Source organism: Fulvia fulva, chromosome 4, assembly GCF_020509005.1.
Source record: "Fulvia fulva chromosome 4, complete sequence".
NCBI classification, from domain to species: Eukaryota; Fungi; Ascomycota; class Dothideomycetes; order Mycosphaerellales; family Mycosphaerellaceae; genus Fulvia; species Fulvia fulva.
In genome coordinates this window covers 5,983,979-6,004,382 of record NC_063015.1, presented here as the reverse complement: position 1 = coordinate 6,004,382, position 20,404 = coordinate 5,983,979, and the positions used below count along the sequence as shown (strand labels likewise).

At 53.5% G+C, this 20,404-nt stretch overlaps 12 protein-coding genes across 12 annotated transcripts; 5 read left to right on the top strand and 7 right to left on the bottom strand.

Annotated features, from left to right (window-relative positions):
• Nucleotides 1-628: 628 nt before the first annotated feature.
• Nucleotides 629-2,014, top strand: CLAFUR5_05333 (uncharacterized protein; the record flags this gene model as incomplete). Its single annotated transcript, XM_047904481.1, has 2 exons — nt 629-884; nt 957-2,014. 2 exons carry the CDS (start codon nt 629-631, stop codon nt 2,012-2,014), a joined length of 1,314 nt encoding a protein of 437 aa, XP_047760360.1.
• A 1,350-nt stretch (nt 2,015-3,364) lies between these two features.
• CLAFUR5_05332 (uncharacterized protein) lies at nt 3,365-4,980 on the bottom strand (the record flags this gene model as incomplete). Its single annotated transcript, XM_047904480.1, has 2 exons — nt 3,365-4,708; nt 4,768-4,980. 2 exons carry the CDS (start codon nt 4,978-4,980, stop codon nt 3,365-3,367), a joined length of 1,557 nt encoding a protein of 518 aa, XP_047760361.1.
• Nucleotides 4,981-5,446: 466 nt separating this feature from the next.
• On the bottom strand, nt 5,447-5,998 carry CLAFUR5_05331 (uncharacterized protein; the record flags this gene model as incomplete). Its single annotated transcript, XM_047904479.1, has 2 exons — nt 5,447-5,895; nt 5,989-5,998. The coding sequence occupies 2 exons, from the start codon at nt 5,996-5,998 to the stop codon at nt 5,447-5,449; spliced, it is 459 nt and encodes a 152-aa protein (XP_047760362.1).
• A 712-nt stretch (nt 5,999-6,710) lies between these two features.
• Nucleotides 6,711-7,781, top strand: CLAFUR5_05330 (uncharacterized protein; the record flags this gene model as incomplete). The annotated part of the gene is made up of 2 exons (XM_047904478.1): nt 6,711-6,903; nt 7,021-7,781. The coding sequence occupies 2 exons, from the start codon at nt 6,711-6,713 to the stop codon at nt 7,779-7,781; spliced, it is 954 nt and encodes a 317-aa protein (XP_047760363.1).
• A 2,647-nt stretch (nt 7,782-10,428) lies between these two features.
• CLAFUR5_05329 (uncharacterized protein) lies at nt 10,429-11,454 on the bottom strand (the record flags this gene model as incomplete). The annotated part of the gene is made up of 1 exon (XM_047904477.1): nt 10,429-11,454. One exon carries the CDS (start codon nt 11,452-11,454, stop codon nt 10,429-10,431), a length of 1,026 nt encoding a protein of 341 aa, XP_047761147.1.
• A 419-nt stretch (nt 11,455-11,873) lies between these two features.
• Nucleotides 11,874-12,934, bottom strand: CLAFUR5_05328 (uncharacterized protein; the record flags this gene model as incomplete). Its single annotated transcript, XM_047904476.1, has 2 exons — nt 11,874-12,388; nt 12,439-12,934. 2 exons carry the CDS (start codon nt 12,932-12,934, stop codon nt 11,874-11,876), a joined length of 1,011 nt encoding a protein of 336 aa, XP_047761146.1.
• Nucleotides 12,935-13,094: 160 nt separating this feature from the next.
• CLAFUR5_05327 (uncharacterized protein) lies at nt 13,095-13,457 on the top strand (the record flags this gene model as incomplete). Its single annotated transcript, XM_047904475.1, has 1 exon — nt 13,095-13,457. The coding sequence occupies one exon, from the start codon at nt 13,095-13,097 to the stop codon at nt 13,455-13,457; it is 363 nt and encodes a 120-aa protein (XP_047761151.1).
• A 140-nt stretch (nt 13,458-13,597) lies between these two features.
• CLAFUR5_05326 (uncharacterized protein) lies at nt 13,598-14,056 on the top strand (the record flags this gene model as incomplete). Its single annotated transcript, XM_047904474.1, has 1 exon — nt 13,598-14,056. One exon carries the CDS (start codon nt 13,598-13,600, stop codon nt 14,054-14,056), a length of 459 nt encoding a protein of 152 aa, XP_047761150.1.
• Nucleotides 14,057-14,763: 707 nt separating this feature from the next.
• Nucleotides 14,764-15,754, top strand: CLAFUR5_05325 (Soluble epoxide hydrolase; the record flags this gene model as incomplete). Its single annotated transcript, XM_047904473.1, has 2 exons — nt 14,764-15,264; nt 15,323-15,754. The coding sequence occupies 2 exons, from the start codon at nt 14,764-14,766 to the stop codon at nt 15,752-15,754; spliced, it is 933 nt and encodes a 310-aa protein (XP_047761149.1).
• A 105-nt stretch (nt 15,755-15,859) lies between these two features.
• Nucleotides 15,860-16,324, bottom strand: CLAFUR5_05324 (uncharacterized protein; the record flags this gene model as incomplete). Its single annotated transcript, XM_047904472.1, has 3 exons — nt 15,860-15,955; nt 16,000-16,027; nt 16,083-16,324. The coding sequence occupies 3 exons, from the start codon at nt 16,322-16,324 to the stop codon at nt 15,860-15,862; spliced, it is 366 nt and encodes a 121-aa protein (XP_047761148.1).
• Nucleotides 16,325-17,246: 922 nt separating this feature from the next.
• On the bottom strand, nt 17,247-18,584 carry CLAFUR5_05323 (uncharacterized protein; the record flags this gene model as incomplete). The annotated part of the gene is made up of 3 exons (XM_047904471.1): nt 17,247-17,726; nt 17,747-18,499; nt 18,567-18,584. The coding sequence occupies 3 exons, from the start codon at nt 18,582-18,584 to the stop codon at nt 17,247-17,249; spliced, it is 1,251 nt and encodes a 416-aa protein (XP_047761155.1).
• A 1,339-nt stretch (nt 18,585-19,923) lies between these two features.
• CLAFUR5_05322 (uncharacterized protein) lies at nt 19,924-20,223 on the bottom strand (the record flags this gene model as incomplete). The annotated part of the gene is made up of 1 exon (XM_047904470.1): nt 19,924-20,223. The coding sequence occupies one exon, from the start codon at nt 20,221-20,223 to the stop codon at nt 19,924-19,926; it is 300 nt and encodes a 99-aa protein (XP_047761154.1).
• Nucleotides 20,224-20,404: the final 181 nt, after the last annotated feature.

The window sequence follows — 20,404 nt, the reverse complement described above, 5'->3', positions numbered from 1 at the left end:
ATCGGAATCGCAAACCTGCGTCCTGTTTGTCTTCTCTTACTTGCTGGACCACACATATCACCATTGGTTCTCCCCAACTGAACGATTGACTAGAGCATATTCGCAGTATAGTTCTACAACATGCATATACACAGATACACTTACTAGCTCCCGGCGTTCGAGCCGTGGCACGGGATATGATATAAGGCCTTGAGCACTTGTGGGAATCCAACATCAATGCTGCTTAGGCGAAGCCTTGGTGTCATGCCCAAGCTTGCCTATCGTCCTCTGTCGTATGGCGCCATACCTTAGGTCTCTCTTAGTATGAAGGTGGATCGGGCAGGTCCTGGAGGTAGGAATCTGCGGAGGCGGCGAAACTTCGGATATGCAAAGTGAATGGAAGTCGAGCGCGCATTTCCCTTGACATGTGCTTCGGCCACGACCAAAAAGCGACTTGCCATGCACGCGAAGTACATTCAGGCCACTTCTCGCAAACTACATCCGAGAACTCGCAAGCAGGCACAACCTCGCGGTCTCCGATATTTGTTCCCTTCCTCCAGCGTACGGCTTGCTACACTTCGCAACGGGATCACTCTTTCGCACTCATCGCATACCGCTTCCTCTAAGCATCACTACGACAGATCGAATTATGGAGGAGGAGACCGAGCCCGTGATCTACTCGCAGAGCAAGCATCGCTATACTCGCGACAACGGCGACGATGTTCTGTGCGAAATCACCGTACAGGACCACGACAATCCAAAGTTCACCTGTTGCACTACCATCGACTGCGTCTACGACCTTGCCAAGAGATCTGAAACCCTCTATGTCAAGTCCGGCGCGCTGCGAGCGACATTGGTCGAGATGACTGCCGGCGGCGACAAGCGAGGACAGCTTGGCTGGCAGCGTGAGCTCCTCCATGCCAATGTCCCTGCGGGATGCAAGATTGGACAGCATGCCAAGGACGAAGACTAGCTAGAAGACTTGCCAAGGTACATCAAGCTCTTGTACGACACGGATGGCCAGCCAAAAACGTCTCTATCTCAAGCGGCACAGGTCGCATTAAGTAATGACGAGTTGTTGTTCATCGAGCATTTCAGGCTCAACTTGGAGTACCACGGCACTGGACTCGCCCAAGACAACATGCGCGCATTCCAACAGGCAGTTTCAAAGATACCCGATAGCGAAAGAAGCCACTGGGCATACCGCGGGCCAGTCTTGCTCTCGCCTGCGCCGATCACTGAGGCTACCGAGGAGATCGAGAGGGATAGCAAGCGAACTAAGGGCCCCAAGGTTTTCGTGCCCAAGCTGATCAAGAGCTATGGAAAGACCGGCCACGAGGTAATCTACGAGGGACACCGCAAGCTCGCAGATTACATCACCATCAGGCTCGAGCAAATCGGTGCACAGCCTGGAGAGGATGTCGAGAGCGGAGGAGATACGCCAACCACCAAGATGCCGAGCGATATGCCACGTACGCCCGCTGCGCAGACCGATGAGCAAGAGCCTGAGGAGCAAGATGACGAGAACTACGAAGAAAGCATTGCGCAAAGCATGCGAAGTAGTTCTCTCGCGCCATCCACGGTCAGGTACTCAGACATCTCGCCGGTGTTCCATGGCCGGAAGGTTGATCCCACTAAGAACACGTTGGTTGACCTGAGCGACTCTGATGTTGATAACGGAGATTTGATGGACACCAGCGATGCCGGCGAGACTGAGCAAGAGGGAGAAGAGGATCTCGGCGACGCAGACACTCCGAGAGCTACTACTGAACCAGGAAGACAGAGCATTCCAGCAGTCGGCTTAGATGATGAGACCGTGCAAGGTTATGACGAGGCACAGCAAGCTCGCCCGAGCCGTCGACGTCAACTCAATAACAACAGCGGTGTACCGAGCAACACTGTCCACAAGAAGAAGCGGCGACTTAGCAGTCCAGCTCCTTCCGAAGATGACCCAGATCATGGAGAGACAGCCAGTGGACCTCAGCGAAGCAACGTCTCTAAGAAACACACTCGCCTCGCCTCTACTAGATCTTAGGCAGCGGCGGCAACCGTGGAGCTCGACGATGGAGAAGGAAAGCCTGCCTCTCGCGAAGTGCGTGCACTTCTGGAGGAGCAGAGGAAGATGAACACTGATCTCAGCAAGCCGACTTACCCCTGGTACGACGGCAAGTTATGGGAGGAGAATGAAGGCACTGCCGATGGCATGGCGCAAGAAGGTAGGCAACAAGATCTGATCTGGCGCTTGTTCCAGGATGGCAAGGCTGCGCCGCACGGTGAACAGTTGCCGGCCCATCAGAACCAGGCAGCGAGAGGCCTGGTCACTGTGGGCGAGAGGAAGGGGTGTTACTATGTGAGATGGACAGCTAACGCTGCTTCGCCTCACATATGGGTGGAGGAGGGGGAGATCAACAACGCTGCGGTGCAGGCATGGGATGCCAAGGCGGTGGCTGAGAGGAAGATGAGAAGGCGTCCTTAGGTATGTTCCTCTGATGTACGGATGCTGGTGGATGGATGATACGCATAAGATTTGCAGATATCCTAATAGCCATTGCCGCGAGAGCTGACGAGAGATCAAAGTGAGAGGCATCAAACGAGGAGTGTAGTAGTGATCGTAGTGAAGACTCAAAGTAAACATCAAACCTCTGAACAAACGCAACGCAAGCTTCCGCTTCCACTCGTCCTACTCGTCAGTTCTGCTCGCTTATCTCTCTAGCAGACCCATGTTCCTGAGGACCTGACATGGCCCGTGAGATTTGCTGTTAAGACATGTCAGCCTTCCCTTGGCTCGGCTGTGCATAAACCCTAACTACGATAAGCAGTGATATATAAACCAGAAAGTTGATGCTGGGGTCGTCGTAGAAGGGTGTTAGCAGCACCTTGCGAGCGTGACGAGCAGGATCACGGGGCGTAATTTCCCATAGCGCGTTGCAAATTGAGGACGAGTAGCTGCACAGACGGCTCACCACTCATGTCCAGAAGGCCAATCTCAACTACACCTGTTGGTCGGCATTCGAACCAAAGATACAGACTCCCTGCTGGCTTAAGAAAGACAAGGCAGATACAAATGAGTCTGTGTCTGGGACTACTGGTGGACAGACGATCCCAGAACCCCATGCGGTATATTTGGAGGAGCAACAGTGGGCATTGAGAACAAAGGCAAGACACACGCACAAAGAGAAAGCGGTCTTTTGTTCATTATGTATCACTCACCCGTTTCTCTTCCGCTTTCGAAAGTCATTCGCTTTGTCCCAGAGCCATCATCGCTATTGTCGAATTCCCGCAGTCCCAACAAAGCCGATCATACCCTTCGCACATCCCCATCAATACTCACAGCCAAATGCGGCATCGACAATGCCGCCTCAAGCAATTGACGTTCGATTTGCGCTTACTCAAAGTTGCTTGGACGCTTCTTGCCCCAACGACCCTTCTTGCCAGAACCAGATTCTTTGCCTGGAGCCGGCTGGGTCTTCTGGACTGGCGGCGGAGTTCCCTCATTCTCTGGCTCGTCGTCGAAAGAGAGGCCATCGTCGTGATGAGCATCCTTGGTCTTGTTCTGTGTAGTGTTCTCGTTCTTCTGACTCTTCTTCTTGCCAGTCTCCACCTTGCCTGCTGCAGACTTCGACATCTTGCCTCGTGGCGGAGTACCTTCGTCCTCGGGGTCGAAGAGGCCGTCTTCCTGCTCGTCGTCGCTGATCTTGTCATGGGGGTTGTCATACGGGTTGTCATAGGCGCTAGTCTTCTGGTTCTTCTCTCCACCCTTCTTCAGGCTGGTGGCCTTGCCTGTCGTCTTTGATGGTCTGGCGGAAGGCTTGTTCTTGCCCGGAGGCACGTAACGCTTATGATCGCGAGGATATGGACCTGACGCTGCAGGCTCGCCGAAGTTGTACTCATCGTCCTCTTCATCTTCTTCCAGATCGTCGAAGCCGCCGTTTTCCGGTTGACCTTGAGCGCGACGTCCGTTCTGAGGTGCGGGCTCTTCGTCGTCGTCGCTGGAGTTCGAGTCAGAGGCATCGCTGTCGATAGGAATCGGATTGGACTGCGCTCCGCCTTCAATATCTTCGGGATCTTGTTCATTATCCTCCTCTTCGTACTCTCCACCTTCGCGACCCCTCTGCTCTGCCTCCTGATCCTGTAGTGGTCTCGGATCATCACCAGGCAGAACCCAGCCACTGTCGACGGGTGGTTGATTGAAATACTCGGTAGTGCTCTCGAGCGGTGCAAAGCCGGGCTCTGGGACGGGATCGCCTACCTTCTTGAACTTCTGAGCCAACGGCATGGCGCTCTGCCGAAGCTTCTGCTGGCGCGGTTGCTTGACTTTGGTCGCTGGGTTCTTCTTGTTCTCGGGAGCGGCAGTGCTTCTGGATGTAGCAGCGCTGCGAGTGCGGTTCGTGTCGCAAGTTCTGCCTGTGGTGGCTCGACCTCTGCTGGTAGTAGCTGCCCTGCCTCTACCGCGTCTAGATTGGCGACCTCGCTCGACGAATTCGTCGTCGTTGTCGGTGTCCTGACGCTCTGCATCGTCGACTTCGCCCTCCCTATTCTCTTCCTCGTCATCTCCTGCGCTCGCTGCTGCTCGTACTCCTCGTCCGTTTGAAGTCGCCTGTGATGCTGTGTTGCCCTGCTGAGTAGTATCGATACCCAACGAAGTTGCGATTGGTTTTAGTTTGTCCTCCATCGCTTTTCTCTGGGCGTCGGTAAATCTCCACTTCCACGCGTTCTGAGTCTTGCGTCTCTGTCACAAGCGATGTCAGTATCTATCTTTGGTCATACTGTTTGTGCTCTGAGACATACCTCGCGCCACTCAGACTCGAGTGTGTCAAACATGTCTTCTGGAACTCCATCCGGATAGCCACAGGCTTCCAGCTGGTCCTCGAAGGCGACGTTCATGACCTTCACACGATTGCGACTGCTCATTTCGAGCTCCCTGTGTAGTACTGCGAAGCCGACTCGCATCTCCGGGTGGTCGTCCCACTTAACGCAGGCGCCATTTGCAGGAGCTGGCATGGTGGGCCAAGGCGAGGAAGGCAACACGCGGTGTGTGGTACTGGACAGTGGGTGAGTATCTTGTTATTGCGCGACGCCTATGAAGAGATTGGCGATGGTGTTTGGGATGGAAGTGGGATGAAGGTCTCGGGATGCTTTGAGAATCGTGCCAAGCCTTGACAGGCGAATTCGCCCCACTCAGGTGAATTTTAACAGCTTGTCAAGGCGGGCAGCAAAACGAGCAGCACAGTAGGATGAGAACGTGAGAGGCAGTGCACAGCATAGCGAAGTCGGAAGCGCTTCCTGCGCTTGAAGCAGGACCAAAAAGTCCGCAATGTCATTGATGCAGCCACCGCTGCGAGCACCCCAGAAACAAAAACAAAAACAAGAGCTTCTATGCGCCGTAGCGCGCCACCTGCTTCCTCTTCCTCCTCACCTTCCACTCCGCCTCCCAGGCCACCTGCCGCGAACGCCATCCCATCAGCTCTCATCTCCACCGCGAGTACCCAGACGCCGGGTTGGAGTAATTAACTCCAGGCCCGCCCCGGCCTCTCTTGACCCCCTCTCCCCTCAGAACCTTCTTCGCCACCACCACCGCCCTCTCCTCTCCTCCACTTCCGTCCGTCTCTCCCATCTCCACCTCTCCCCCCTCCTTCGCCACTCCTCCCTCCTCCACCCATTCCCTCTGCAGCCGCACCAACCAGTCGTCTGTAGTCTCTTCTGAGACCTGGGGGTCATCACTCCCCAGGCCTCCGGCGGTGTTGTTGTTGTTGGGCTGGCCAGGCCCGAGCATTGCAGCCGCGGATGGCGAGTCCAGGGTGAGCTTGCCAAGCTCTGAGGTGGCGGCGGCGGCGCGGAGGCGTGGTGTTGGCCCAGGCCAGTTGAGGGTGTCGCGGCGCTCGAGGCGCCCGATGATGCCTTGGAGTTCTTGGTTGGCTATGAACGCATTAGTATCGATGAAAGCATTGCAGGAGAGTCATGCTGTTGAGCACAGCTATGCTATGCCATGCAAAGTGTAGGGGTGCTTACGATCCGCCATGATGTTGCCGAGGAGGGAAAGGAGGGCACGAAGCGGAGCGAAAAATTTGTTGACATGTTCGGAGCTCGGCAGCCATAGCATTAGCGTGAAACGTCGAGCTGGGATCATTTATCGATCGGCATTACCAGCGTTCGCAGTCTATCGTACAGCACCGCTTCTTCATTCCATACGATCAATCCTACAGGCCATATATTCATCATGTGTCAATCTGTCGATAGCGAGCGCTCAATGCATTGCTTCACGCGTACCAGCTGCTGTCGATAATCAGACCTACTTCATCTCTTTGCCGTCAGACTACAGACTTAGGAGCCATCTCTCACCGTCAGAAATCCTCTCGCCGAGCAGCTCTGTATACACACTTGCTGAGAATGCATAGGATATCGCAGGAAGCGGGGCGTTCAGCCTCTGCGGTGTCCAAATTATACTCAATGTCGCGAGTTTTTCTCCCGAAGTCAGCCATAACCCTCTCAACTCTGCAACATCGATTAGCGACAACTTTACGCAACACCCTCGAGCTACAAGACTGACTGCGACTACGACGCCACTACTCATCCGTCTCTTCCTGCCGTAGCACAACACCGAGGCACTATCTCGAAAGCCGCCACCTGCCAGCAGCTCTTGACTTTCAAATGTTGCCGATGCGCGAATAGACCACTTTCGAGAGCCCAAGCCAAAGATTCCTTACCAGAAGTCCGGCTACTCGCGTGTGACAATGAGGAAGAAGGCGAACTGGAGCTACGACACGGTGCCAACGGCAGAAGACGCGTTCAAGGCCATCGAAGACAGCGCTGGCACGGGAGGAACCAGGGCAAAGCGAAAGGCCAAAGGCGTGGAGCGTTACAACGACGGCGACTATTTCAAGCCCGAGTCGCAAGTTTCGGGCCAGAAGCGACCCCGAGGTCCAAGTGAGAAAAGCGGCTCTGCTGTGTAGCACACTATGGGAAGCGGCAGCAAGAGCAGGCGTCGACTGTCGAACAATGTCGTGACTACGCGAGATGGCGGACTGATGAGGGTGAAACAAGAGCCCGAGGAGGACGACCTCGATCTCGAGACTGCTCTAGGTATATCGGAAGCACAGCTTGCCGAGGACAGGCGATGGCGAGAGAGCAAGCAACACCTTACTCCAGTTGAGTATAAGAAATGGCATGTCGCTGCTTTCGACGTCAAACTTCAATGGGATGCTTACGGCAACTTCATTGAAGCAGAGCTCGACTCGGAAGACGATATGCTTGTGGCGAATCACAACGCACTGTACGAACCAAAGTTCAAGGCCTTGCAGAAGCTGAAGAGAAAGCTGAACGACACTTTCGACAACCCAGGTTCTTGGGCCACGACTACTTTCTTCTCCGAGAAGAAGATGTTTCCAGAGACTGACGACTCTGGCGTCGAAGGCAAGAAGGAGACCCGTACCAGCAAAGTTCCAATCAAAGGAAAGAGCAGAGGAACTGGTGATGGTCGGGTTCGGAAGCGTGGCGGTACAAACCTCGCCAGGTACAAGGTCGGCAAAGGCACATCCGCTCAGCGCACGGGCAAGTCAGCCAGAGTCCGCAGCCTGTCCGAAGTTGAGGCAGAGGAGAACAGCTCGGATGATGCGGACTATGCCAGCGATCCGGCCGATATAGGGTTGGAGGACAGCGAGGACGAGATGTCAGGCCTTGAGGATACTGCCCAGGAAGCACGCACGCCAAGCAACTATCGATTCAACGCAGCAGTAACAGCGCCTGGGTCTAACAGTCTCAGACTAATCCTGGAGCAGGCCGGCGAAGTGCCAAGTGCAATCTAGCCCGTGAACGAGAATACGCGCCAGCGGAAGCCTCTTCGTTTACACAATGTACGCCCGGAACGCGACATCCGCAGCTTACCATCGCCTGAGTACCAAGAACCACGAAATTCGCAAATGTTGCATGCAGACGATGAAGCGCAACTGGGTGGCCTTGAGTCAACTGCGTCGCGCATCCGGAGGATACTAGGCAGGACACCAGATGGCAGCAACGAACTGATCAGCTCGACGAGCATATATCAAATCCACAGCACTGAGGTCCTCGCAATCGGCGACCACCTCTATCATCGCCTTTCTCCCTTTCTGGATCTTGCCGCATCCAACAACCGGACATTTCCGACAGTGCCTCATGCACGTCATTGCACAGTGACGATTCGTGATCCGCTGCGCGTGCAGTGCGAAGAGACCTCAGCAATCCTATGCGACTTGGAGTCTTGCCGGGTGTGTGCTGGGGAGAATAGTCTGGACCTGGCCAAAGCAGATTCGGAGGAGATGGAGTGCTCGCTAGCGCAGCTTCTGATCATGGATGGAACTCAGACTGCTTACAATGGCACTGAGCTTGGGCAGGCGTTGAGAGAGACGAGGGATTGATGAGAAGAACACACCTCCTCATGTCACCTGAAGTCGACTGTCAGCTCTTAACGAGCTGCGCCCTATCCATGGATCAGCTTTGCTGGGCACACGACCCAGCGCGAACGCCTTTACTCTCTTTACAATATCCCACGACAGCCCTTCTGGAGATGGCAAGTGATCATGCACCCAACTACCCTTTCGACAGCTCTCAATACTCTGCATCCAGACCCAGGAGCTTCGATCTTGTCGCCAACCTTTTATTCAATCCGTCACAACGGCCTCCAACCACAGGCCCAAAGCTAGATAGTTTCAATGACTCGGCGTGAAGCTTGACTGCACGAATGGCCTGCCTTGTATCACTGAAAACACATTACGCGGCACCTAGGCACTTCTTGACCCTGAAGAACATCTGTCGCATGCGTAACACATGCTCATCGTGGAGTAATCGGGGAACAATGTGGCCCCTACAGTTGACTTGCGAAGAAAGGGTCAATCTGGAGCTTGCTCCTCGCTTCCTACAAAGAGATCTAGATCTGTCTCTACATTGTGTCTTCCTTTGTCACAAATTGTTCTTTGATGGAAAGGGATACAGAATAGCAGGATCTGATCATTGTGTAGAAGGACATGAGGGAACGAGTAACTAGACCTGCCGTGCACATCGTTGCAATAGATGGGTATCTGTCGACATGCCCCACTGTAGATCGTGAAGCTTTCTCTGTCATCGTTGGCAGCCTGTCGTTGCTCATCTGCACTAGTTCGGCTGCGTAGTCTAAACAACGCTCTATCATCTTATTGAACGTGTGTCAAGAGCTGCTGGAGTAGAATACTGGCGATAGGGCGCGAACCGAGGGCCGCAGCCACTGCATTATCAACACACGCCAGCATATCTACGCTCCTAGCTGCTCTAATGCTAAGATGTAGAGTAGCGATGGAGCATGTATTTCCTTTATTCTGCTTCCGTCGTTCGCGGAAGCGCGATATGTGCTGACATGAACTCAGTGCCAAGATACGCGTCTACCATGTGCCGGAAGTGCAAGATCTCTATTGATCTTTTCCCTGCAACCGTGCGGTGCACCACAGCAGAGCAGACAGCATGGCTGTGGAGTGAGACCGTGTTGTCTGCTCGCGATAAAGATAAGTTGTACTTGCTATCTTCGTAGCAACGTCGAAGCAGATCGCAAAAAGTTTGAATGCTAGCTCCAATGCTTTGATCGAAGCTGCAAGACCGCTCGAACTCACAGCTTTACCAAGCTAGCACGCACCACCAACGATATCACATCCACCTCCACATACCACAACCACAAGCAAAAAGCAAACACCTAATCCACTACCATCATCCCCCACTTACCACCCACCAACCAAAAAAAGTCCAAAACATTATACGCAACCGCCCGTAGATTGCGCATTGATCCAAGCTAAGCTTGGTGTTTTCCGCCAGGCATGGGGACGATCACCTGCCACGGTAATCGCATCCTCAAAGGTTGCGATCCCAATGAAGTGCACCTGTTTCACGAAACCACGGAAATTTACGTACAGCAACTTGAACCCAAGAACTGCTTGGGAACAAGTGTTGGTACCACCTAAAGTGGTCTTCAGCCTAGATGCTGGGATGAGGTAAGCACTATGTTAGGGGTTTATGTAGGTGAAAGCGGGAGCGGCCGTTTAGTAGCAGCTTGCGGGCGAGACGGGCATGATCTGATGAGATCATGATGCTGAGGGTGAGCTCCAACGATAATTGGATCGTTCCAAGTAGATCTATGGCCTCAGATCAGTCAGCCTTCGCGTAAGAGCAGCAAAGATAGATTTGGAAGTCCTGGAAAACGCGTTCTGTGCACAGCAATGCACGTTCAATTCAAGCTATGTACTGGCTTTGAGCCCCGGCTTGTTCTCTGGTGTCCCCATATCGTGTCATTTAAAAGCAAAACGCCCTGTGGTTCTCAACCTATGCAATCTGTACCGTTGTGCGGTCTTCTGATGTTTTGCCCTGAGCTCAAAGCGAGCCATGCCCTAGCAGATCGCCATGCAGGACAGAAGCATGCTTGGAACGATCCTGTGATGCGATCGAGCCTCGATCATCCTACTTCGGCTTCTGACTCTGCTTCCTGGCCTCCTCCTGCTCAGCCTTCTTCTTCCTCGCCTCGTCTGCCTTCTTCGCAGCCTCAAGCCGAGCCTTCTCCTTTGCCTCACGAGCAGCCCCGATAGCAGCCATCTCCTCTTTCAGCTGCTTGATGAGAGCCTGCTTGACCGCCATCTGGGCACGCAAAGCAGTGGCCTTCTTGTGATCCTTAAGTCGATGAGCCTCACGCGTCTGGAACTGCAATGCAGAAAGCAGACCCTGCTCCTTCTGGCAGACGATCAAGCGTTTTGCATCTTCCATGCCCTCCCAGATACCGCGCCCCTTGGCGAAAGCCACGATCTTCTCGAACTCCTGTGGATCAGGTCTTGCGTAGACGTGCCACTTTCCATCCTTGTCCTGGACGATCTTGTTCTCCTGCTTGTCATCCTTACTCTTTGATGGCTCGCAGCCGTGGATTTGGCTGTGCATGGTGGAATGCTGTGCGGACTTGAGCGTGCCATCGTCGAAGGCCAGGAGATCGTGGAGCATGCGGAACTCATTCTCGGAGAGTGGGCCGTTGTGGATGTAGTCTGAGATAGCCTCGCGGAGGACGTTGCCACGGCGCTGGCGGTCGATGCGGAAGGCGTAGGCGGTGTGGTAGAGATGAACGACCTGCTGGAGGGTAGGACCGCCAGCGGACTCGGGGATGTGGTCGAGGGTGAGGACTTGGGCGTCGATGGGCTTGTTCGGATCGTAGGAGTCGATCCACTTGCAGACGATTCTGGCGGCTTCTGGCTCGGCGGAGGGCGCTCCTGGCTTGTCTTCGTGGAGGAGGAAGAGGTGCTTGTCGGAGGTCTTTGGCGGTGCTTTACCAGGCGATGCCTGTGTCTGGAAGGCGCTGTGGGCGGAGATTGAGAGGAGCATGAGGCTGGTTTTGTTGATGCCTTTGCCCACGTGCTGGTGAAGGCCCTGGTAGTCGATCACGTACACATCGGCGGTGTTGTTGAGGTTGTTCGGAGCCATGTTGTTGGCTGCGGTGGTTGGCATGAGTGGTATGTGAATCGTTGTAGTGGAATGTTGATATGTGTGGGCGGTGGTGGTGTTGCTAAGAAGGTCGAGTTTGATGGGAGACGGAAAGATTGCAGCAGGAAAAGCGCGACTTTTATCAGCTGGCACATGCAGGCTTTACAACATCCGACGCACATGACCTTCATTCACCTGGAATAACGCTTTATTGCGGCTCTACATAGGCATTCACCGTTGTCAATAGTCACGCGCGACAAGGTAATACCACCTATCGTTCAACGCGTCAATGTAGGAGTGGCCAGTTCACTGGCAAAGAGAGTATGGAGTTCAGGTATTCGTATTGTCAAAACGCTTCGAGCATAGCCATGAGGCGGCTCCAACCCAGACTTGACAAAAAATGTTCGCCATCTACAGCTGGCCAACAGACAGTATGACCAGCCTCAAGACTCGCCAAGTGCTGGCCAGAAGCGCTTCTGCCTCTCCTCTGTTCTCTTCACCTTCGATGGCTTACCGCCATGCCGCATAGACTTCCCCTCTGCCTCCTTAGCAAGGCGCGCCCTGTCCTTCGCCCTCTTCGCCCCAGCCTTCAGCCCTGACTTCTGCAGCTGAATCGACAGACCAGACGCGAAGCACCAGTCGGCGATCGGAATGATGTCGGGAAGCTTGTCGTCCAGCGCGATATGCGCTTGGTTCTCCATCATGTGCTGAACCAACTTGCCATCGAGGTGGCAGCGGTATGCGATCATCGAGAACTCGGCGAGAGAGAGCGGGCGCTTCGCGTACTGCAACAGCCACCAGTAGATGTCGGTGTTGATGTAGGTCTGGCGGATACCGACAGCCCAGAGGGTGGCGTGCAGGCCGGTAATAGCGTCGAGGGTGGGAGGCGCGTTGATATCGCGCATGCAGAACTTCAGCTCTTCGATGCTGGGACGGCCGGGGACTCGGGTCTGGATGCCTACGAATCGAGTCAGTGGATGATCGCTGGGCGAATGGAGCGATACTTACAGTCGAAGATGTAGCTTGCTGCCGGGATATGGACATAGCCATTGATGAAGATGGGGTTGAGGGTATGGCCGCCATGGTAGAACGGTGCCTGGGCCTTAACGAGAGTGTCGATGAGATGGTATGCTCTCACGAGCTGCTCTACTGGCTCGTTGGGACGGAGATCGACAGGCTTGCGGTCGCTGTTGAAGCAGGAGATCTGGATGAAGCTTGGGTAGTGGCCGGTATTCATCGTTGCGCGGCTGTTTGACTGTAGTAGTGTAGGGGGTGTCTTGTGGTAGGTGTAGTGCAGCAGGCGGTCGGAAGATATGCTGTTGTTCGAGACGAGCACTGTATCTGGAGGACTCGTTGCTGGCGACTGTGTGTTGTGTGAGATTCGAAATAGCAGCGAGGGGAAGAACTGTGTTCTGTGTGCGATCTCGGCTTCAAAAGCTCGGAAGTCCGCCACTACGATCAAGAAATGCGGGTCATTCGCAGGCTCCACGATCACTGCAAGCATATTGATCAATCCCTCGCGAACACGAATCTACCGTGCATCCAGGACGACAGCAGCACCAGCCTTCACAGTCTGTTCGGCCGGATATAGCATTTGCTTCCACTACAAAAAGACAGCGCTGATCTGGTGTGCAGGCTTCCTCCAGACGCGATCTACAGACACGATGTATCAGCTACTAGCTTCACAAGAGAACAATTACGAGCAACCTTTACCCGATGACGAAGTGATGAAGGCCGTAGGAGATACGATGAAAGAGCTCCAATCCCTGAGGGACAAGATCCGCAGATTCTCGACCGACGAAGACACCTTGGACTGCAAGCAGGATGACAGTATCGGTCACGAACGAGCCGAAATGATCGAGCATTGGTTGCAAGAGACACGTCTGCCGTCCCCACTCGAGTATCCCTCGGTGTTAGTACCTATCACGCCGCCATCGATTGCGCCCCCAGTGAAAAAGGTGCCTTGGCTCAAGCGAGCGCAGAAGAAATGTGCGAAATGGCTTCGATTGGGAAGAGCCGATCGATAGACTGGCAACCACACGAGCTTTCCTTGCGGCTTTGCGGAGGATGAGACAAGCACACACAGCAAACATGGCGTTCTATAGCTTATAGAATGCCGCATTCGCGGCTAAGAGCCACCTTCTCCTCCACAAACCATTGAATCAATATGTACAGCCAGAACAACAACACCACCACTCTCGTGCCAATCTACCGCGCCCTTGTCCCACAACAAGATCGTCAAGCTGAATGGACCACGAAACTGACTCAGGCCCACAACAATCTCTCAATGCCTCTGAGCGACCCCATGAAGGCCAATCAACTCTCTACCATCAAACAGGCCCTCAAAGCTGCTCACAAGATCCTCGGCGAATTCAACGAACAAGTCAGCAAGAACTACATCACAGTTCCACCAGGAGCCTGGACGTATAACCTCCCACCAGGCGAGAAGACCCCAAGCCAGACGATAGATAATCCATTCAGTGCGGCCGAGGAGTTGAGGGGCGCTATCAAGATCATCCAAGCGGTTTTGGAGAATGTCAAGAATGGATGGTGGGCTTTGGAGAAGGAGAAGGTCGTGCCTGACAAGAAGAAAGACGGGGAGGATGAAGAGGAACTGGATATGTAGATGTGGCTTGAAAATCGATGTATGAAGAGATGATCGGCTTGTGTTTCTTTTGCAAATTGTGGTATATCTGGCGTTGACGGCGTCGTCTTGACTCTGCCTCTTCGAGTCTGCCCAGGCTCGCGAAACGGACATTCATTTCAAAAATGAATCGATTTTCTTCATTGCAGAGATCGAGATCGCACTGCTCCATTGCAGAGCGACGCAAAGTCAGATGAGGTCGAGATAGACTTCGCGACATGGCGGACCCAACCCATGTCGTCGGCACTTGCTTACCAGGCTCAAAATCAACGTCGTGGAAAGATTGCAAACATGACCATCAGCCAACCACTCTGCATACCATCGCTGGTCTGTTGGCCAGTAATTTCGAGAGAGTCTCCAAACCGGGCGAGGCCGAATCTTGAAGACCAATCTTGGTTTCAGCATCTTTGCCTGTGTTTCCGGCCAGTCATGCTGGTAGTGCTATGTTGATCAGAGGGGTAACTCTAAGCGCTTTCTGGCTCGTACCAACTTTTCAGCTTCAGCTTCTTCCTCCACCTCCACACAAACTTCCGCCGTGCCGCCCACGATGATCTGGACCCTTCATGATGCAATGCCGTCTCCAAATGCGGGGCTTCGCGAACCACAAATATGGACGACTATCTCTAGATCGATACTATCAAAATCGACATCACCTCGTTGTTTCATACAGTCCTACGAAAGCAGTGAACATGGGCAACGAACTTGCAGAAACCTACGACCACGAAGGCAGACCCGTAACGCACGGCAGAGTCCGCGTCAACGGAATCCGCCTGCACTACATCACCTCCGGCACGGGTCCAGCACTCCTCCTCCTCCACGGCACACCCAAGAACTCCTTCTACTGGTATCGTCTCTGGCCGTTACTATCTCAACACTTCACACTCGTAGCACCAGATCTCCGTGGCTTCGGATACACCGACAAGCCTCCCAGCACAGATGGATACGACTCAAAGGAGCAGGCTGCAGATGTGGCAGATCTGATGACGCATCTTGGGCATGACAAGTTTCATGTTCATGGTGAGGATCGTGGAGCGGATTATGCCTATGCTGTGGCTGGACTTTACCGAGATCGGGTGTTGAGTTTGAGCTTCTGTGAGATGTTGTTGAGCGGGCTGGGATTGGAGGAGAGCAGTTTCTGGACCAGGGAGAATGTTACTGCGCAGTTTAGGGAGGATGGTGTTTGGTGTTGGGTAAGAGACGCAGTCTTATCGTGCTAACGCGTTCTGCTTGTACTGACTCCCTTCATAGCATCTCGGCTTCTTCGCCATCCCCCACATCCCCGAAATGCTCATAACCGGCAAAGAATACGAATTCTGGGAGATGTTCATCAAGCAAGAATGCTACAACCCCGCCAACATCGAGCCCAAAGCCCTCAACCACTGGATCGAATGCGTCAAGCAACCTGGATGTCTCCGCGGGATCCTAGAAACATATCGCGCCGGTTTCAAGAATGGCGATATTAACCGGGAGCTTGCCAAGACGCCGTTGGAGATTCCGGTTATGGTGGTGGGAGCGCCGGAGTTCTTTGGGCCGAAGGTCGAGGAGTGTGCGTTGAAGTTTGCGAGGAAGGAGAATATTAGAAAGAGTGAGATTTATCGCAAGTGTGGGCATTCGTTGGCGTTAGAGCAGCCGGAGAGGTTGGCGAGGGATTTGAAGGAGTTTATGTTGGGGAAGAAGTAGCGGAGTTGAGGCAGAGCGTCTGAAGGACTCTCGTCTTCCTCGTCCATCTCCAAGCTGCGTTGGCCAGTTCCTCAAGGACGTCGTAGGTTACAGTCTTTTCTCTCCCTACCATGCCTCAGCATCCTCTTCGTCGGCACCATCCGTCGTATCTTCATCTTCGTCCATATCTTCGGCTCTCTCTTCAGCCTCACCATCCTCTTTCTACCCAGACTTAGCTCCCTGCGGCTTCGCTCCCGCCTCCCAACCGGCTCCTGGATAATCTTTAGCACATCTCTATCGGTAGCACAGTCCTACCACTCTTGACACCAGGTACATCGACGAACCTTACAGACCCAGTAATCCACCAGCTCCCCCCGTCGTAACCTCAATCTCAGCACGATCAAAGACACTCCCAAGATCCTGCTCATTCCGCTGATTATCGTACTGCTGCAGCTTTCTCTGATTCCACACCCAGACCCAGTGCTTCCAATCTGGCGGTGGATACTTGCCCCCCGCATCCGCGCCGCGGTACGAATGACAGAACAAAGGTCCTTGACGTGGTCCAAAAATCCAGGTCGCCAGTGGGAGCATGACTTAGTGGAGCAGCGTCAAAACAGAGGGCACAGAACTCTGGATCGCAGACCATGACTTGGCGCCATTTGTTGCGGAATTGCCAGGAGTTCAAGCAGTGGACTTGGCCTCCGTATATGGCCAACTGGAAGCCTGCTGGACGATAATAGTCGTGTGAAGTGCTGACGTAGTAGATTCCGTCGCTAGTCCATTCAAGTTAACTACCGTAGATGATTGGTAGGCGGAATGTCTGTTCTGATGGTCAATCTGCTTGTTTAAGGGCAGCTGCTACATTGTCGTAGTCGTGCTTGTTCACTTCAACCCGGCAGTCTTCCAAGCATCTTGTCCAGCCGTGTCCTTCGACCTGCGCGTCAGTATTGGATCAGTCTCGTTCTAGCGTCTCTTCTTGCCGGAGCTGCTTGAGACATTCTCGTCGGCGAAGGGTACTGAGCAAAATCTTGTGGCAACAGGTCTGCATGCTGTGTTACATGGACGTGCGATCAAGAAGCTGGGTCTGTGTGCGATGTATACTCGCAGCAGCGTGGGGGCCATTCTCGCCTGCGCTAGACGAAGCCAGTTCGGCTTCGGCAACGCTAGCCTAAAGTGGACCTCTTCACACGCTGCAGAGTCGAGACCGCCTTTGCAAAGAAGCAGTGGTCAGAGCATACAATCCACCGGAAGGCATACTGCTCAGAGTGTGTGCGTCGACTTGATAGCTGGGCTCAGAGCTCTTGTTGTGTTGGAAAACAGAGCATCAATCGATGCAGTTCACAGGTCAACACACGGCCAACCTACCTGTTCTTGTGGAGTTGGAAGCAAGCGAAGTGATCAAGACCATCTGATGGGATGGCGCAAATTGGAACACGGTAGTGTAGTAGTGTATCGTAACATATACTATTAAACATTCTCGAGCTCATTACCGTCAAACCAAACACAAGACTCCTCACACCGTCCATCCTAACACGTCTTTCATCTGCACGTCTTCGTCACTCTCCTCACCTTCATACTGCTCGCGAAATGCCTCAATCATGCGTACGACGTCTTCATCAGTGCGCTTGTCGAAGTCTTTGCACCAGTCGCAAGTGTCGGTCTTGCAGATCCAGCAGTCCACGACAGTCTCGTCCTCCAGCTTGACCTTGGTCAAATGGAAGTTCTTCTTCCAGTCCTTCTCCCCAGTGTGCTCGTCGTACATCTGGAGGAATCCTGGCGCAAACTCGTAGATCCGATTAGCCATTAGCACATTGCGAGGAAGTCTGACGTCTGCATTGCGCAAGCCATGACACCAGGCAAGGCCCTTACGTCCGTCGAAATTGACGATCTTGTTCTCGTCTCGTCCTGGGAGCTCGGCATCACCGAAGCACTCGTCGCAGACGTTCCTGTCGTACACCATAACATCTTGGAAGACTTCTGGGTCTTGTTCCGTCTGAAGATGGGGAAGCGGACTTCGAAGAGCTGACCTCCGAATTGGGCGATCTCGGAGTCGGCGTCGACAAAGACTTCGTCTGGCTGGCCGATGTATTCGATCCAGAAGGAGTTGGAGTCGAACCAGTTCCACTTCAGGTCGGAGATGTGGACCATTGGCAGTTTTGGCGTGTGACGAGCTCCGACGACCTCTAAATCGCCTCCTGCTACGCCGTCACCCTCCTCAACCACCTGCTCACCGTCATTGCCAGAGACGTCATCAGAACCCCGGCCAGGTGCAGTAGACTGGTGGTTGTCGTCTGCCGCGCGCTGATCATCGCCACGTGCATTGGACGAACTTCCCTCTGCACCCTCTCCCCCGGTTCCTCCAACTTCCTCTGCACCACCGTCAATATCCTCTTCCTCCTCGTCAATTGCACCCGTGGCGCGCCTGAACGCGCGAGTCGCCTCGATCAGGGCGTCCTCGGCCGGGATCTTCGCCAGCTCTTCATCGCTGTACGCCTGCCTGTTGCCCTTCGCATCCCACGGGCTGACATTGCGCAGCGCTTCAGCCTTGCTTTTCTTCCAGCTGTGGTGATGGTTGTCGCGCAAGTTGGAAGTCTTCTTCATTCCCTGCTCGGGATGGCGCTCGTGCTGGATCTCCGCCGCCCATTTCTCGTCGATGATGCCGTCTGGGTTGTGCTTCTTGTCGTATACGTACTTCTCGAAGATACGCACGTTGGTGAGGTGGCTGTTTGATGAGATAGGAACAGGAAACGTGATATGATGTTTTGACTGTGTGCGTGTCTTGGCGGGACGGAAATGTTGTGCCGAGCATAAGCGCGTTTTGTCGAAAATTCACTTCGATTTCAGGGAGCATGTCTTGGCACTGCGATCCACGCTGAGTATACACTACCGAATTGGCCATATATAGCTTGATGGGCAAAGGTCTGAAGATACAGAAGATATACGAAGATCGCTTGCTTGATCCACATATGCTAATGTTTGCCAGTTATACGTCTCTTTCTGTCATGTGCTTTAATGCATGCCTGCTCATACAGCAAAGGCCTGTGCACCAGCCCCACCTGCGAGACGCACTATCGATGCCTTCGCACAAGACTCTCAGCAGTGTATCCGCAGAAGTCCTGTGGAGAACCCAGCAGCTGGCCATGGCTATCACTTTTAAGTGCAGCAAGAGCAACCTTAATCGTCGACATCATCTGTGGCAAGGGGAGCCGGCTGAATACCACAACAACCCAGACGTACGAGAAGAACTGAACTGAGAAGCTCCCAGTAGGTCGCAACCCTCGATGTTATAGCACTGCCAGATCGAAGCAACGACATGGATGGTGTGTGAGTCCCTGGGCATGGAGTGCCGAGTCTCTTGTCTGAGACACTCAATCAAAGGATTCGTGAGCATGACGTGAGTGATTGCGATTGTCTTTAACGTATGCGAGCGTTCTTGATCGTTACAGAGCGCCCGTACCTTACCCTGACCCCGACGGCGATTTCTCCATCATTGTGAATAGGTTCGCCCAGGTAGCCGTCCAGAAGCGCGGACGACAAGTCAATCTCCCTTGCGTGGACCATGCTACTTTCCGCTTGCTGGGAGAAGAACCCGCGCGAGCATTATAATACGAAAGGCCACACAAGCTACAGGGGAAAAAATCGATTTTCACAATGCAACGTACTAGGCCCAACGGCTAGCAGTGCAGTTGACTTTTTGAGCTGCTGCTGGAGAGGTATTCTAGTGACTTTAATCGACTCGCTTGTTGCGGTGAGGGTCGTGTCAGCGATTGGTTTGGAATGGAATGTAGAAGGAAGAGGAGAAGAAGTGAACGCGAAAGCAGTTTCGAAATGAAGAGTTGAGTGTATGTATGCGTACTGTGTGTAGGACAACGCCAAAGAAGAGGAAGCGATCCATAGTATCAGCAGCTTAACGATTCTGTGGGTTCCAAATCGTGTGCACGATCATTGTTTCTTTGTCATTAGGTCGTCTGCCGCTGCATGCCCATCCTCCAACGCAACCAACATCCTGCTATGAGCCTCCCCCAGAAGCTTCCTTCCCCAATCGGCCATGATCTTCCCACGATACAACCTCCGCAACCCACCCTCAATCCCACTCCTGACCGTAACATCAAAGAACAGCTCATGCAACAAACAATATTCCATCCCACCCGCCAGCGAGATCTCAATCCCCACATCATTCAGGAACCACTTCAACCAAACACCTCCATCCACCAGCAACGGCACCTCATACTCCAATCTCCCAAAACCATGTGCGAGACCGCTGCCCATTGGGACCAATGCGCGGCATGAGCTTCTTCGACGAGGTACTGATGTTCTTGTTTGAAGGCGTCGTCGATGGCGTAGTCGTCGTCTGAGAGGAGGCCGTAGTGGTACAGTAGGGGACGGGTCTTGATCCAGTGGTCGTAGAGGTGGCGGAGGAAGTCGTCGAAGTTGTAGAGTAAGCGGGCGAGGTTGGTGCGGTTGTTGGGGGAATTCATGATGGATAGCATGTTGGTGGAGCCAGCGTTGATATTGAGCAGGACTTTGTAGTGTTATAGTATGGGAGGTGTGTGTGAGATGTGTGTCAATGCGTTGTAGTTGTGAATATTTGAAGTGAACGATCGGCCTAAAGTGATTGTCAGTAGCTACATTCACCCTGGACATTGAGAATCTGAAGCCTGTGAATGGTCC